The sequence below is a fragment of the Miscanthus floridulus genome, chromosome 8 (assembly GCF_019320115.1).
Source record: "Miscanthus floridulus cultivar M001 chromosome 8, ASM1932011v1, whole genome shotgun sequence".
NCBI lineage: Eukaryota > Viridiplantae > Streptophyta > Magnoliopsida > Poales > Poaceae > Miscanthus > Miscanthus floridulus.
Genome location: NC_089587.1, coordinates 17,561,705 through 17,575,791, shown reverse-complemented (window position 1 = coordinate 17,575,791; position 14,087 = coordinate 17,561,705). Strand labels below are relative to the sequence as shown.

The window sequence follows — 14,087 nt, the reverse complement described above, 5'->3', positions numbered from 1 at the left end:
ATCGGGTACTCTGAGTTGTGACGACTGACAAGATATGTCTGGCCATCCGGACATAACCGTGCTAACAGGCTAAACACCAATATGTCTGGCCAACGATTCTGAAAGCCACAACCCGTCCTAGGAGGCTAGAGGGACTAGTGTAGTACTCCCGTCATCTTTAAAAAAGATCATGTAGGATTTTTGTGCAAGTCAGACTTTTTAATTTTGATTGAATTTATAGAAAATATTAGCAATATTTATATCTTTAAAACAAGCTTATTGTGTATCCAACAATTAATCTAACAATACTGGGAAGGCAATGGAGAGTTTATCTAGGGTGGCAGCTTGACCTGTCGTTCCTGCACCGAACGCCACTGGCACTCCAAAAGTACTCTTGTTTGATCGCTTCAAAACTTTCTTTACCCCTATATGTGTATGTTTACCTCTATGTATAATTCTCAATGTTTTATTGTTATAGGCAAAATCTAAACCGAGGGGCCTCTCGTTCGGGAGCCCCCTGATTTGGCAAAGAAACACATGTTGGAATCAAAAAACCCTGAAATGAACTAATGAGAGGGAACAACGGAAGTAAGAAATGGGACCAGACCCATAGCGGTAACGCTCCGACGATCCTACAACATTAGCAACCTTAGATTTGGATTAGGGCTAAGATGTTGAGTTAAGGGTAAGGAAGGTGGGTGGCCTGTGGTGGTGGTGCATGGGCGGAATGGCAGGTGGTGGTGGACGACGATTGGAGAGAGAACGATTCAAGTAAGAAATGGGGCCAGAACCCACAATGACGACGCTCCGATGATCTTGCAATATCAGCAACCTCTGGCTCGGATTAGGGCTAAGATGTTGGGGTCAAGGTTTCGAGGTTAGGGTTTAGGAGGGCAAATATGCCTATATCGGGTTTAAAGCAAGTGGGTTGTTGTGATGGTGCATGGGCAGAACAGCGGACGGTGACGACACCACTGCTGGGGTGGTGGTGGGGCCGATTGGGGAGGATTGGTTGGCAGAGGTGTCGGATTTGTAGCAATTAGGGATGGCGGCGGTCGAGGGTGGCTGATCCACTATCGACGGTGCCACCGAAACGATAGAGGCAGAGACAGAGGCGGGAGAGTGTGATTTGGGGAAGGAGAGAAAGCTTCTTGACTGTGTATCCATATACTAGTTTGCGGGGGCTGACGGATGGGGTAGGGTGGGAGGGGGGCTTGGACACCATGAGTGTCCTTGTAATGATTTGTAGCGGCGGTGGTCATGGGTCGACGATTTGCTTTAGTTTTTTTTCCCGATTTTTCCAGGCTTGCCATACTGTATTTTGTTCACAACACGTCTCGGTCTGGATAGACTAAACTTTGATGACTATAGGTACGCAAATTCTCCAGGGAAAGAATAAACTATGTCTCTTTACTCAACAATGGAGACCGGGACGCGAGGCACCGCGACAAGCACAAGGTCAGTCTTGAGCCCAGTCGTGATCCCGAAGGCTTCGGTCATGTCCAGCCGCTCAGCCGCCATCCCGCCCGGCAACTCCCAGTCGAAGTGGAAGAGCAGCGCGGCGAGAGCCAGCTCGATGTGCGCCAGCCCGAACGCCATTCCAGGGCACATCCGCCTCCCGGCGCCGAACGGTATGAACTCGAAGTCCGTCCCTTTGAAGTCTCTCTCGCCGCGGTCGAATCTCTCGGGCACGAACTCGTCGGGGTCGTCCCAGTGCGCCGGGTCCCTGCCGATCGCCCACCCGTTCACGATCACCATGGTCCCTTCGGGTATGTCGAACCCGAGCACCTGGCATGGGTTCCCGCACTCGCGCGGCAGCAGCAGCGGCGCCGCCGGGTGCAGCCGGAGCGTCTCCTTGATGACGAGCGGGAGGTAGCGTAGGCTCGTCAGCTTGTCCTCTGTCACCTTGCCGTGGTCAGCCAGTGCTCGCCGGACCTCGTCTTGGGCCTTCCGCATCACTCTTGGGTTCCTCATGAGCTCTGCCATCGCCCACTGCAGCGTCGTCGCCGACGTCTCGCTGCCCGCGCCAAACATGTCCTGCGTGCGAATGAAATCGAGAAACGTGATACTGGAATTGGTTAGAAAATTATGTAAGAACAAGATATGGTTACAAATTCATCGGAATTAAGGAGAAGGAGCTTACAAGCATGACGGTCTTGATGTTCTCTGTCGTCAGTGGGTCACGGGAGTCAACTTCCTTTTGCAGTCTCAGTAGCACATCGAGCAAGTCTTCGTCGTCGTCGTCCTCCTCCTTGGCGGATGCTCTGTTCTCCCGGTGCTCCGTGATGATGGTGTCGATGAACCGCTGCATGCCGCGGCGATGCCGCTCGATCCGGCCGGGCACGCGGCTGACGAGCAGCGCGAGGCGCGAGGACGGGAAGAGGTCCGGCAGGGTCATCCCGGGCACGATCTTGAGCCCCTCCTGCAGCATCCGGAGGTACGCATCGCGGTGCTTGAACCGGCTGCCGATGATGGCGCTCACCGTGGAGTCCGCGACGTACGCCGCGATCCCCTGGCTCAGGTTCACCGGCGACGAAGACGACGCCGCGACGGAGCGCAGGAGGCGGCCGACCTCGCCCTCGCGGATGGGGCGGAAGGACTGGACGCGGCGGGCGCTGAGGAGCTCCAGCGCGCAGATCTTGCGGAGCTGGCGCCACCCCTCGCCGTAGGGCGCGAAGACGACGCCCCTGGCGCCCCGGTACGCCAGCTCCTGCATGGGGCCCGTCGGCCGCGACGCGAACGCGGCGTCGTGGGTCCTCAGGACCTCGCGCGCGGCGTCCGGGGACGAGGCCACCACGACGGAGAGCTCCCCGAGTCGGAGCATCATGAGTGGGCCGTGGCGACGCGCGAGGTCCCGCAGCGCACGGTGCGGGAGCGCGCCCGCGAGGTGGTGCAGGTGGCCGATGACCGGCAGCGCCCACGGGCCCGGCGGGAGCCGCAAGGCCCCCGCGCGGGGGCGTCTGGTGGTGGCGAAGAGGATGAGCGGGATGCCGAGGAGGATCGCCAGCAGCTGGTAGAGCGGCAGATCGGCGGCCATGGCGGGCTTCCACACTGCTCCGCTGCTGGAGTGGTTGGAATTGGATTATTGGAACGCAAGAAGAATAGTGGCTGTGGTTGCCTGACTTTGAAGCGTTGCTGGTCGCACTCGCACTGCCACTGTGTGACTTTTGCGACTTGGTGGGCACTTTGGGAATTTTCCTTATTTCAGAGTTTTTTTTCTGATAAACATTACAAACGGAAACGTTTATACAGACACGTCGTTTACGACCTGGTTAAACAAGTTGCACCATAATTAAAAAATCTAACTAACTGGCTTAGTTCCCACTTAGTTCGAAATTTCAATGATCAAGATCAACAAGATTTTGGTAATTCATGGAAATACCATTATTTTAAATGGTCAGAGGTCAACAAGATTGCATAACGTCGCACCACCGAGCAACTTGTTAGGATATCGTTCTTTTTATGGAACATTTTTTTTTCTACCGTTGGAACATGTACATGCTCATATGGAAAGGAAGGGTATACGTCAACCGCATGATTTACATGCCATTGTCAATCGAATTTTCCAGCGTTCGATCTTGACTCCAGCCCGAGAGCTGCCGCTCTGATCTGCCGGATGCCTGCAGCATCACGTCGCCCTAGCCCTTCGAGCGTTGGATCTGATTGATCGCGTTTCTCATCTCTGGGTGGACTCGCAGATGCCACGGTTCGTGTGCAACCCGGGGTACGGCCCGCGCGCCGGCCTCCCCGCTGTGACCTCGTCGGCGATGATGATGAAGCAACTGCAGCAACTCATGTCAACGCATCAGCAGCAAAAACAGATGTGGCAGTACCATGTCTCGGAGTACCAGCCAAGGCCGGACGCTACGCCTTCCTCGGTGTCGGCGTCGGTGGCGACAGCGTGGCACGGAATTTCAAAATTTTGTGAATAATTTATGAATAATTTAACATATATTTCTCTGTGTCTAGAATCCATAGAAATAATTTTAATTTTTTTTTGAAAAATTTAGTATATATTTGTGTTATTCCGAACTTACATCATTCGGTCTAATAAATTACACTGAAGACATCATTATAAATATAGTAATAAGATAGTGTAAATATAGTTAGAAGACGGTGTAAGTGTATGAGAAAAATTCAGTTGACAGTAGGGACCAAAATAACTGAATGCAGTGTGTTTTGACAAAATTTGTTGCAACACAGATTTGGCGGACTAGGAACGCAGTGTGCTTTGAAAATAAGAGAGTGAAATTTCCTATTGAGATCATCTGTATGATTTGTTCCTTTCTGACATATTGGGCAGGTTTACTGAAGGAGGATTTGAAGCCGCAGGTTCTCCAGGGAGCAGAAGCGGTGAAGTCGGCGGCCCTCCTCTTTCACAAGCAGGACAGGCAGTCACGCACAAAGGAGGAGCGTCAGCTGGTTCTTTATGAGGGTTGAGCAGTCCCCAAGTTCTCGGCTGTGCGAGCTGTAATGCTCAAGCGCCCTATATGGATAGTTATCCTGCGCATCGTTTTGGATTCTGTGATAGCATAGTTTCATGCATGTGTATCCCTCTGTGATCGCTTGCATGAATGCGTTTATGGTTGTCGTTTTTTTTACTTTTGGTTATCTCTGAACTGATACTCTTTGTAATTTCGTTGCTGTGGTAATGAATTTCGGTTTTACCGGTGTAGAAAAAAAAAGAGAAAGGGTAAATGGAAAATTTTCTTATGAGCCCTCAATTTCGTTATGATGCTACCTAGTAAATTGTCATTCCAAAGTCACCATGCTCGTTTCCATGGTAGGTTCAAATACCATGTCAGGCTTCGAAAATTTCAGCTAAATTTAAGCTATTCTTCCCAATGAATGCATATGTCAATAATTTTGGGTTTTCTAAATGAGATTGTTCAATTTTAAATTCTAGTCAAAATTTCACAAAGTTTCAACTTTGGCCGAAATTTCAATGATATTTTTTTTGTTCCTACCAATCCCCTCCTATATTTTGTGTCACAACCGGTAGGATGAACCTGTGCTATATCAAATTTCCATAAAACAAGGGTAGGGAAACACTTCATAAAACCATGGTATTTTTGAAGTGCTGCCACCTTAGTTTTTCACACTCTTCAATCGTCTTCTATACCTCCTACGAGCTCTAGGGAGCATTTAGGGTAAAAAGTCTTGCGGCTAACAATTTACTTCGTCCGTGCGGTAAATGTCTACGCAACAAGTGGATTAGTGTTGTGGAAGAATGCACTGCGGAGATGGCACTGGAGTCGAAAATGAGGACGTCTATAGTGACACGATGTCAGCCATCCAGAAAGAGGTGTTGTATATGATTTTCATATATCTTACGTAGAAAATAGAAAAAGAGGAAACTGAAAGATAATGTCTAATAATTAATAGACAATTCAGTAACATGAGAAAATTCTTTTGTACTCTCCGTTTCATAAAAAATATCATTCTCATTTTTATTTTATAGGACGAAGGAATTACTCTCTCCGCCCCAGAAAGAATACAACTCTAGCACAAATATTATGTTTTAGTATTTTAAGTATGATCATTATAACTAAAAAATATTAATATTTATGATATGAATAAATATCATTAGATTAATTACAAAATGTGTTTTCATAATAAATTGATTTGAAGCAATAAATGTGAATATTATTCGTTAGAAACTTGATCAGACGTGAACCACTTTAACTAGCACGTTGCATTTTTTAAGGGCACTGTCAATAGATATCAAAATTCATATAGTGACTCGTCTATTTTACTTTTTGTAGCTGACATGACACTGAAGTCGTTTGGTTCTTGCTTGTCGGAGTGGCTTGTTGGTGATTGACATGCTTATCGGAATGGCTCGCTGTTGATTGATGGTACGCTACGTGGGCATTGTGGCAATGTGGCCTGATGGGATAGAATGCGCTGCCCTACACGGAAGAAGGAAACAAAGAGAGAGGACGTTTACTCTCTAGTTGTCTCATTGTCTGAAAATGGCTGCGATCAATTCATCATAGTCGATGAAGCTAGACGATCATAACAATGTTCATCTTTTTCCTCCCGTAACAACGATTTATCAAAGCTCACCCCACCATAACTTCAACTTTTTTTCTCCCGCAACAATGATTTATCAAAGCTCACCCCACCGTAACGTCAACATCTTCTATTTTCTACTTTCTTTGTTCTGGAACGGTAATCATATTTGTATTGAAAAGTATTGTATGGCGACTCAAATCTTACTTATTGTTGTAGGACTCCATAGAGGTGTGCTGTTAGAACTGTTCTAGAATCCTACTAGGAGTAGGACTGCTACTTACATACATGAGGCCTTTGAAGGGGGTTATATAAACAAAGGTTATCCAAGGCGTAAGTGCAAGGATTAGGCTTGACAGTTCTACTACACTAGATTCTTGTATAGGGCAAGAATAAGTGGGTCCTAAAGGGTTAAGTAGGACTATGAGAGAGCGATAATCACTTATATTCTTTAGAGTTGTGCTAATAGAATTTATAGTCGGCTTTCGCTAAAATTCTAATCTCTTGCTGTGGCTGCTTCAACATTGCTATTTAGAGTTTTCTATGCCATTCGACTACATCATTCTTAATACGGTGCAAACTTATATCATACTCGTAATATGAAAGATCTTAGGATTGCTGCACATAACTAGGGGTATCAAATTCTAACCAGAAGAATCAAATTCAGGGGCAGTTTGAAATGCAGGAATTTTTCCCTATTCCTACGTTTTTCCTGTGAAATTGAACTGATTCCTGTAAAATTCCTATAAAATTCCTGCGTTCCAAACCGGGCCTCAATCCCTGCGTTCCAAACCGGGCCTCAACGATTATTCTGATTCTGCATCCCGGGAAGACGTCCGGCAGGCTCATCCCGGGCATGGTGGCAAAGAGGCCCTTAGCATCCGTAGGTTGTGGGCAGTGGGACACTAGGGATTGCCACCACCAAAAGGTCGGAACGCCGTGGCGTGGCAATCCCAAATGCCTCGGTCATGTCGAGCTCCTCGGCCGCTAGCCCTCCCGGCAAGCTCCAGTCGAAGTGAAACAGCAACGCCGCGAGCGCGAGCTCGATGTGAGCCAGGCCGAACGCCATGCCGGGGCAGATCCGCCGCCCGGCACCGAACGGTATGAACTCGAAGTCCGCGCCCCTGAAGTCCCTGGTGCTCTGCTCGAACCTTTCCGGCAAGAACTCGTCGGGTTCGTCCCAGTGCGCCGGGTCCCTGCCGATCGCCCACGCGTTCACGATCACCGTGATGCCCGCCGGCACGTCGAACCCGAGCACCTGGCACGCGCTCTGGCACTGGCGTGGAACCAGCATCGTCGCCGGCGGGTGCAGCCGCAGCGACTCCTTGATGACGAACCGCAGGTAGCGCAGGCCGGCTAGGCTGTCCTCGGTCACCGTGTCGTGGCCGGCGAGCGCCTGCCGGACCTCGTGCTGCGCCTTCTCCATGGCCCTCGGGTTCCGCAGGAGCTCGGCCATCGCCCAGTCCAGCGTCGTCGTCGACGTCTCCGTGCTCGCGCCAAATATGTCCTGTGCGTGCAAGCAGCGAACTTTGAGGTCTCAAATGGCATCATAATTCATGTTCATGGTGGCAGTGTTTGAACTTTGAAGTGGTGGATTTGTCACCAGCATGACGGTTTTGATGTTCTCGGTTGTGAGCGGGAACTGGGAGTCCACTTCCTTCTGAAGTCTGAGGAGCACGTCGACGAAGTCCTCCTCGTCGTCGCCGTCGGCGGCGGCTGCCCTGTCCCGGTGCTCCTGGATGATGCCGTCCATGATCCGCCGCATGCTGCGGCGGTAGGCCTGGATCCGGGCCGGGGCGCGGCTGAGGAGCATGGCGAGGCGCGAGGACGGGAAGAGGTCCGGCAGGCTCATCCCGGGCATGATGCCGAAGAGGCCCTTGAGCATCCGCAGGTATGCGTCGTGGTCCTTGAGCCGTCGGCTTCCGATGATGGCGCGCACCGTGGAGTCGGCGATGTAGGTCGATATCTTCTCGGTCAGGTTGACGACGGTCCCCGTCCCCGACGCCGAGGCGGCGGCGATGGAGGCGAGCAGGCGGCGGAGCTCGTCCTCGCGCACGGGGCGGAAGGAGTGGACGCGGCGGGCGGTGAGGAGCTCCTGGGTGCACACCCTGCGGAGGTGGCGCCAGTCGTCGCCGTAGGGCGCGAAGAGGATGCCCTCGGCGCCCTGGAACCAGAGCCGCGACATGGGCCCGATGGGCCGCGACGCGAACGCCGCGTCGTGCGTCCGCATCACCTCGCGCGCCGCGGCGGCGGAGGACGCCACCACCACCGGGACCTCGCCGAACCGGAGCAGCATGAGCGGGCCGTGGCGACGCGCCAGGTCGCGCATGACGCGGTGCGGGAGGCGGCCGCCCCCCGGCCGGGCCAGGTGGTGCAGGTGCCCGATCACCGGCAGCGCCCACGGCCCCGGCGGGAGCCGCGTTTTGCTCCCGCGTGGCGGCGTCCTGCGTCTGGTGGTGGCGGCCAAGAGGAAGTAGAGCGGGATGGCGAGGAGAGGTGCGAGAAGCAGCAGCGTGAGGTCGGCGGCGGCCATGGTGGTTTGGGAGATTGATGCTGCTGCTCCTGCTGGTGGTCGGAGCGCGAACGGATCAATTCTTGAACCACGCCGTGTGCTTTCGTGCGATGTACTAGTTGGTTAGCGCACGGTTATGTCCGGATCACACCATTCCTGTGCATTCATGGCACCTTGAATCTCGCCTGAGAGTACCACTACACTAGTACTGCTGCTGCATTACGCTGCCAAACTTTGGAAAACTCTGAAGTCTGTTTTGTGTTGCAATTGGCGTGCTCAAACTCTAAACCTGACCGTGGAATTGGCAAGGTGATTGATGGAATTACCGAGGGCTGAGTCTTACGACGGGTTGTGTCTTTCACAGACTGACAGCATTACATCAGTATATACTTAATCCAGATCTAGAAAAGCAGGAATTAAGAAAACTAGCATAGTCCACAGCTTACTTAATATAGTACGAGTACTGAGTACATGCTATAAACTAAATAATAAAACACTGCAAACAACATTCAGAGTTTTTAAGATAACACTAGCTGCCATTCAATCAGCATTTAACAGCCATCTAATTCTAAATAAGCAAATCATCATCCAAATTGAAGCCTCCACCTCCATCTCCACCCGAGTCTCCATCCACCTCCATTCCTACTTCAGCATTAGATGTATCTGGCTGAACTTGTGCTTCATGGTCATCATCTTCATCATCAATGCTATCTGGAGCAGTTGTTGCAGCTGCAGCAGTACTTGGACGCTTGCTAATATACATCTGGCTGACAGAGGCTGCTGCACGAGTAGCAGCAGCCCTAGGCAAGTTGCGGCCCTGTAGATTCTCAGATGCACCAATAGCTTCATCAATAGTAGCCCAAGTCGATTCCTCACAATTCGCATCCACCCATTCATTATCCCACTGAAATTCATCTAGCATGAGAGGGTTGTTCTTCTGTCCTTTGCAACCAAGCTCTCTGATTTTTTGAAACCTGTTTGACATCTTTTTGTTGTAACTGACGTAGATCAATTTATTTAACCTCTTGTGCTCTAATCTGTTTCTCTTTTTGTGTGGAACTGCATAAAAAATAATGAACAACACATTGGTTTGCAAGCAATATCGTAAATACATAATTGATTTTACTTCGAACTAGCAGTGGTACTTACATGGGAAAAAACACTCCAATTACGCTCACAACCTGATGCAGAGCAGCAAAGACTAATAATTTTCTTTGCTAGACTTTGGAGCTCAAATGAGTAGCCACCATAAGAATTCCACCAGCGAACTGAAACACAATTACCTAATAATCAAGTCATAACAAAACAAATATTGAGAAGGATTGAAGGTTTTAAAATATTCAAAACTTACTAGGGTTCTTTTTGTCTCTGTCCCTTATTACTAATGGCATTGAGAAGCCTTCACCTTCAGACTGTTCATAATCATCAGCTTGACGAGAAATCTTGGATTGTTCACTGTCATCCGCCACCATTTTGTATAAAATTTCATTGAACATGATCCTTAGCCTTGCAGCTTTTCTCTTGTCTTTCTCCCTTAAGGCAAAGAACTTGCCTGAATTCAAGAATAGGGCTGCTCCATATAACTTCTACTGCATTTTGGTTTTCCCACCTATTATCATAGCGTTTCATTACTTCTTTAAGCAAGTCGGTTTTAGCTTTTAAAGAATCTTTGATGGTGGTCTTTGTATGATCCATGGCTGCCATGATCTCAGGAGCTGTTGGTGTCTCATCCCCATCTGCAATCCTTAGAGCGACGAGAAAGGGCTGTGAAGCTCTCAAGCAACACTCCACTCTATTCCAAAAAGGCATGGAAAGGACAATATCCTCAACTTGTTTGCCTTCACTATTGTTAGACATACTGTTAACCTGCCATTCTTTACTAACAACTAAAGCTCTCAAGCCATTCTTGTGCTTGTACATACTTGCCAATGTTAGGTAAGAAGTAGCAAATCGAGTCACAACTGGTCTCACAAGATCTCCACATATCTTCTGTCTCATTAGATCAAGTATCCTCCCATGCTTGTATAGAAATCTACACACTTTCTTGCCCCAATTGATGGCAGTGTTGAATTCCTTTATCTCACCAATGTCTTGCAGCAACAAATTCAGACAATGGGCAGCACAAGGTGTCCAAAACAAATGTGGGATCCTCTCTATTAGAATCCTTTTCGCTGCCTTAAAGTTGGCCCCATTGTTTGTGACAACCTGCACCATATATTCCTTCCCAATCTTGTCAACTTGCTGCTCCAACAAATCAGCTAGCATTTGTGCATTTGCTATCTCACTTGAAGCATCCACTGAACCTAGGAAGAAGGTCCCTGCTGGACTGTTGGCAAGAAAATTGATTATATGGCGGTGGCTTGTATCCGTCCAACCATCGGACAACCATATTCTTTCCAACTCTCCTCATGCTTCTTTCTTAGTTCCGATGTCCTGTTGACAACCCTTTCAAGCAATGGTTCCATAATGTCATGCATGGTTGGTGAGCGGTACCCAGGTCCATACTGTCCAATGGACTCAAGCATTATCTCCCAACTTCTTGAATTAATGACATTGAATGGTATACCATTTTCATAGAAGAAATCAGCAACATGATCATCAATAATTTGTTTAGCCTCTTTATCTTTCTTTGTGCACTGCTCTATAGTGGGCTGAGAAGTCTTGGATTTATGCCTTTCTGCAACTACTTCTTCTGGTGTCCTGCGAAGCATGGCACTAACTGACTTGGTGTTGGTGTTCTTTTGAGTTGCTGCTTTAGTATGACCCGCAACCACAAAGGAAGTAATGGCAGCTTGAGCTATTTTCTTCTTTGCTTCTGATTGTGCTCGCTTGAGTCTTATCCTAGAACTTGGTACTTTCGCTAGTTCAACTTCAGTAACTTCATCCTTTTCATTTGCTTCTTGTTCTTGTTCACCATCTCCAGGAAGTGCCACAATTGTAGTCCTTGTATTCTTCTTCAAGTAAACAGTCATCTCTCGCTAGACTATTGGAGGTGGTTTTGGGCACTTCACTACATCCCCATAACCCCCAACAAGGTGCATCTTGAACCGGCCGATTCCTATAGGCACTACCTTCTTACAAAAAATGCACTGAATAAATTCCTTCTTCGTAGGATCTGGCCACCACCCATACTTCTATCCTGGGTCTTGAGATCGAGCCTTCCTCTTGGGATCTTTAGCCTGCTGAGCAAGTTCTAGAGGCAGTGCTGCTATAGCCTTTTCTACAAGGGCTGAAACATTTGGAGCAGCTGAGGATGCTGAACCAGCACCACCTGATGCAACTGATGAGCTTGCACCAACACCTCCTTCAGGATTAGGCCCAGGCATGATGACTTCCACTGCAAGCTGTCGTCTTCGATTTTCATCTACGCAAGTTCAGCAAAGAGCCAAAGAAACAAAGCATCAAGATTTGAGCATAGTGCAGAGAAAAAGGAGATGACAGAAATGACAGAACAAAGCTGATTTAATGACTCACCTTCAGAGGAGGAGCTCATCTTCGTGCTCCCTAGACCTGTAGCCTATAGGTGGGGAAGAGAATAGGCGACCCTGCAACAGAAGGGAGGAGGAAGTAGCAAGCAGCAGGGAAGATCCACGGATAGGCTGCTTGGATTGGAACTAGAAGAGAGGGAGGAGGGAGTGAGATGCACGCAGCAGGAAAGAGATGGAGCTCAGCTACACACACAAGAGTGAGGAGTACTAAGGACTAAGGAGAGAAAGAGTGGGGTGAGGTATATAAGAGAAACCCTAATGGGCCTGGCCCAAATAAATATAGCCCAGTAAACTGAAGTAGTCCATCTGCCTATTTAGTGCTGATCGACAAAGAGACCTAATCGGACGATTAATCGCGAGTAATCGACGATTAATCGGATGATCAGGTTTCTGATCGCTCTGATTGAATTGGAGGGCCTAATCAAGTGCTAAGTAACGATAAGGACGATTAATCATGATTAACGGGATGATCAGAAAACATTGTTTGTTGCACTTTTGCGATGTTCTCTCTGCTTTGTGCCTGGGATTTGGTAGCGTTCTTGAATGCTAGTTGTGCGATTTCTGCGCGCCGTGGTGGACGGTACTACCGTTTCAGAAAATTAAATCCTAGCGGCTACCGAGGTTTGGCACGCGCCATGCCGCAGCCACAGGGGCCAGGGCCCCGAGCAGCCGAGCTCACACCGGGGGTTGGCGCACAGCCACATCAATGGAACGAGACCACAACCACCGGCTGACCGGCTAGCCATGCATTCCAAGCAGTCTCTTTTGACCTAGCCGCCACCGGTTGCCACCTGTACTTTGGAATCTCAAAGCAAGGTCTCCTCTTAACGACGACACAAATGACAAACAGTGCTCCTCCTTCCGTCCGTTTATTGCACGCGTGCGTGGCGGTTAGGTGTCGACTGTGCCTGCTACTACACGGCATGCTTGTCTACGCACAATGGCACGAGCAAGCCAATGATGGCTCCAGAAAGTGTCTGGACTACTCTTGCTTTTCTCAAACTGACAAAACAATTTAAAAGAAGTGATTAGTCCAAACAAGTGATTCCAAATGAATGATTGTCTCAAACCGCCGATGGATGGCCAACCAAACCGGATTGTTGACTGAAAGAAGAGGAACAAGGTTAGTCTGGAGCTTTCACGTACGCACGATCAGAGGAGAATGAAGCCACCATTGACTACCATGGACTCATCACAAGGAACAGCACATAAAACATTCAGACTTTGCAACAATTTCATGCCAGACATTACATGACAACAAAATAACTTACAGTTTATGCCACATACTGGGCAGCAAAATAGATGTCATCATAAGGAACATCACATTCAGACTTTTCAACAGTTTCATGCCAGAAATTGCATGTCAACAAAATAACTTACAATTCATGCCACATACTTCTGGGCGACAAAATAAGTGGACACCATTGAAACTAAATAAATATTCTAGGCTGTAAGACAGTAGGTATATAAGCTTTGTTTTGGGTAATGGCACCAACACCCCTGGAGTCACTACCCCATGCCTTAGATAGGCAAAGCCTTTGTCACCCCATGTTTACCCTAGCTATTTTTTATTTTAAAATACTTCCTCCCAAGGAAATCAGTACTGCAACCCACCACAAGGGCCACATGGGTGGCACGATACTTGGGTTCTTCGGCTGGAGGCCATTGGTCGATTTCAATCAAACCACCCTTGTATTTAAATGCATCCGGGAAATGGTCAACTACGACAATAGGTTGCTTAGCAACTGCTTCCATAAGAGATCTCTCGTTGGGATAAGCCCCAGCCATTTATAACCACGTGCACCTCCTTTCTTGCTGCTTTGCATCTTCTGTCACCCAGAATCCAACGCATTGGGTAAGCCTCATCAGTCGTCACGCCAAACCTCATGACATGAACAAATGCTCAAATATTTTATCTGTTTATCCATAGCTTAACAGTTGTTTTATCTGTTTAACCATATTGTTTTTGCCATGCTCAATGGTTGTTTTATCTATTTATCCATACCGTGTTTGTCATTTAGTTTATTATCCATTCTATGTTTGGCATGCTGAACGGTTGTTTAATCTATTTACCTATTCTATTTTTGTTATTC

The 14,087-nt window shown here is 48.4% G+C and overlaps 3 protein-coding genes across 3 annotated transcripts; all 3 read right to left on the bottom strand.

The window, feature by feature from the left end:
• Positions 1-1,371: 1,371 nt before the first annotated feature.
• LOC136475858 (desmethyl-deoxy-podophyllotoxin synthase-like) lies at positions 1,372-3,055 on the bottom strand. Its single transcript, XM_066473497.1, has 2 exons — positions 2,123-3,055; positions 1,372-2,016 (listed from the first exon to the last, which is right to left on the bottom strand). The coding sequence occupies exons 1-2, from the start codon at positions 3,014-3,016 to the stop codon at positions 1,390-1,392; spliced, it is 1,521 nt and encodes a 506-aa protein (XP_066329594.1). The 5' UTR covers positions 3,017-3,055; the 3' UTR covers positions 1,372-1,389.
• A 3,512-nt stretch (positions 3,056-6,567) lies between these two features.
• Positions 6,568-8,717, bottom strand: LOC136475857 (desmethyl-deoxy-podophyllotoxin synthase-like). Its single transcript, XM_066473496.1, has 2 exons — positions 7,598-8,717; positions 6,568-7,501 (listed from the first exon to the last, which is right to left on the bottom strand). The coding sequence occupies exons 1-2, from the start codon at positions 8,525-8,527 to the stop codon at positions 6,869-6,871; spliced, it is 1,563 nt and encodes a 520-aa protein (XP_066329593.1). The 5' UTR covers positions 8,528-8,717; the 3' UTR covers positions 6,568-6,868.
• A 357-nt stretch (positions 8,718-9,074) lies between these two features.
• LOC136468638 (uncharacterized) lies at positions 9,075-11,478 on the bottom strand. Its single transcript, XM_066467133.1, has 5 exons — positions 11,012-11,478; positions 10,059-10,832; positions 9,858-9,961; positions 9,679-9,774; positions 9,075-9,565 (listed from the first exon to the last, which is right to left on the bottom strand). Exons 1-5 carry the CDS (start codon positions 11,476-11,478, stop codon positions 9,075-9,077), a joined length of 1,932 nt encoding a protein of 643 aa, XP_066323230.1.
• Positions 11,479-14,087: the final 2,609 nt, after the last annotated feature.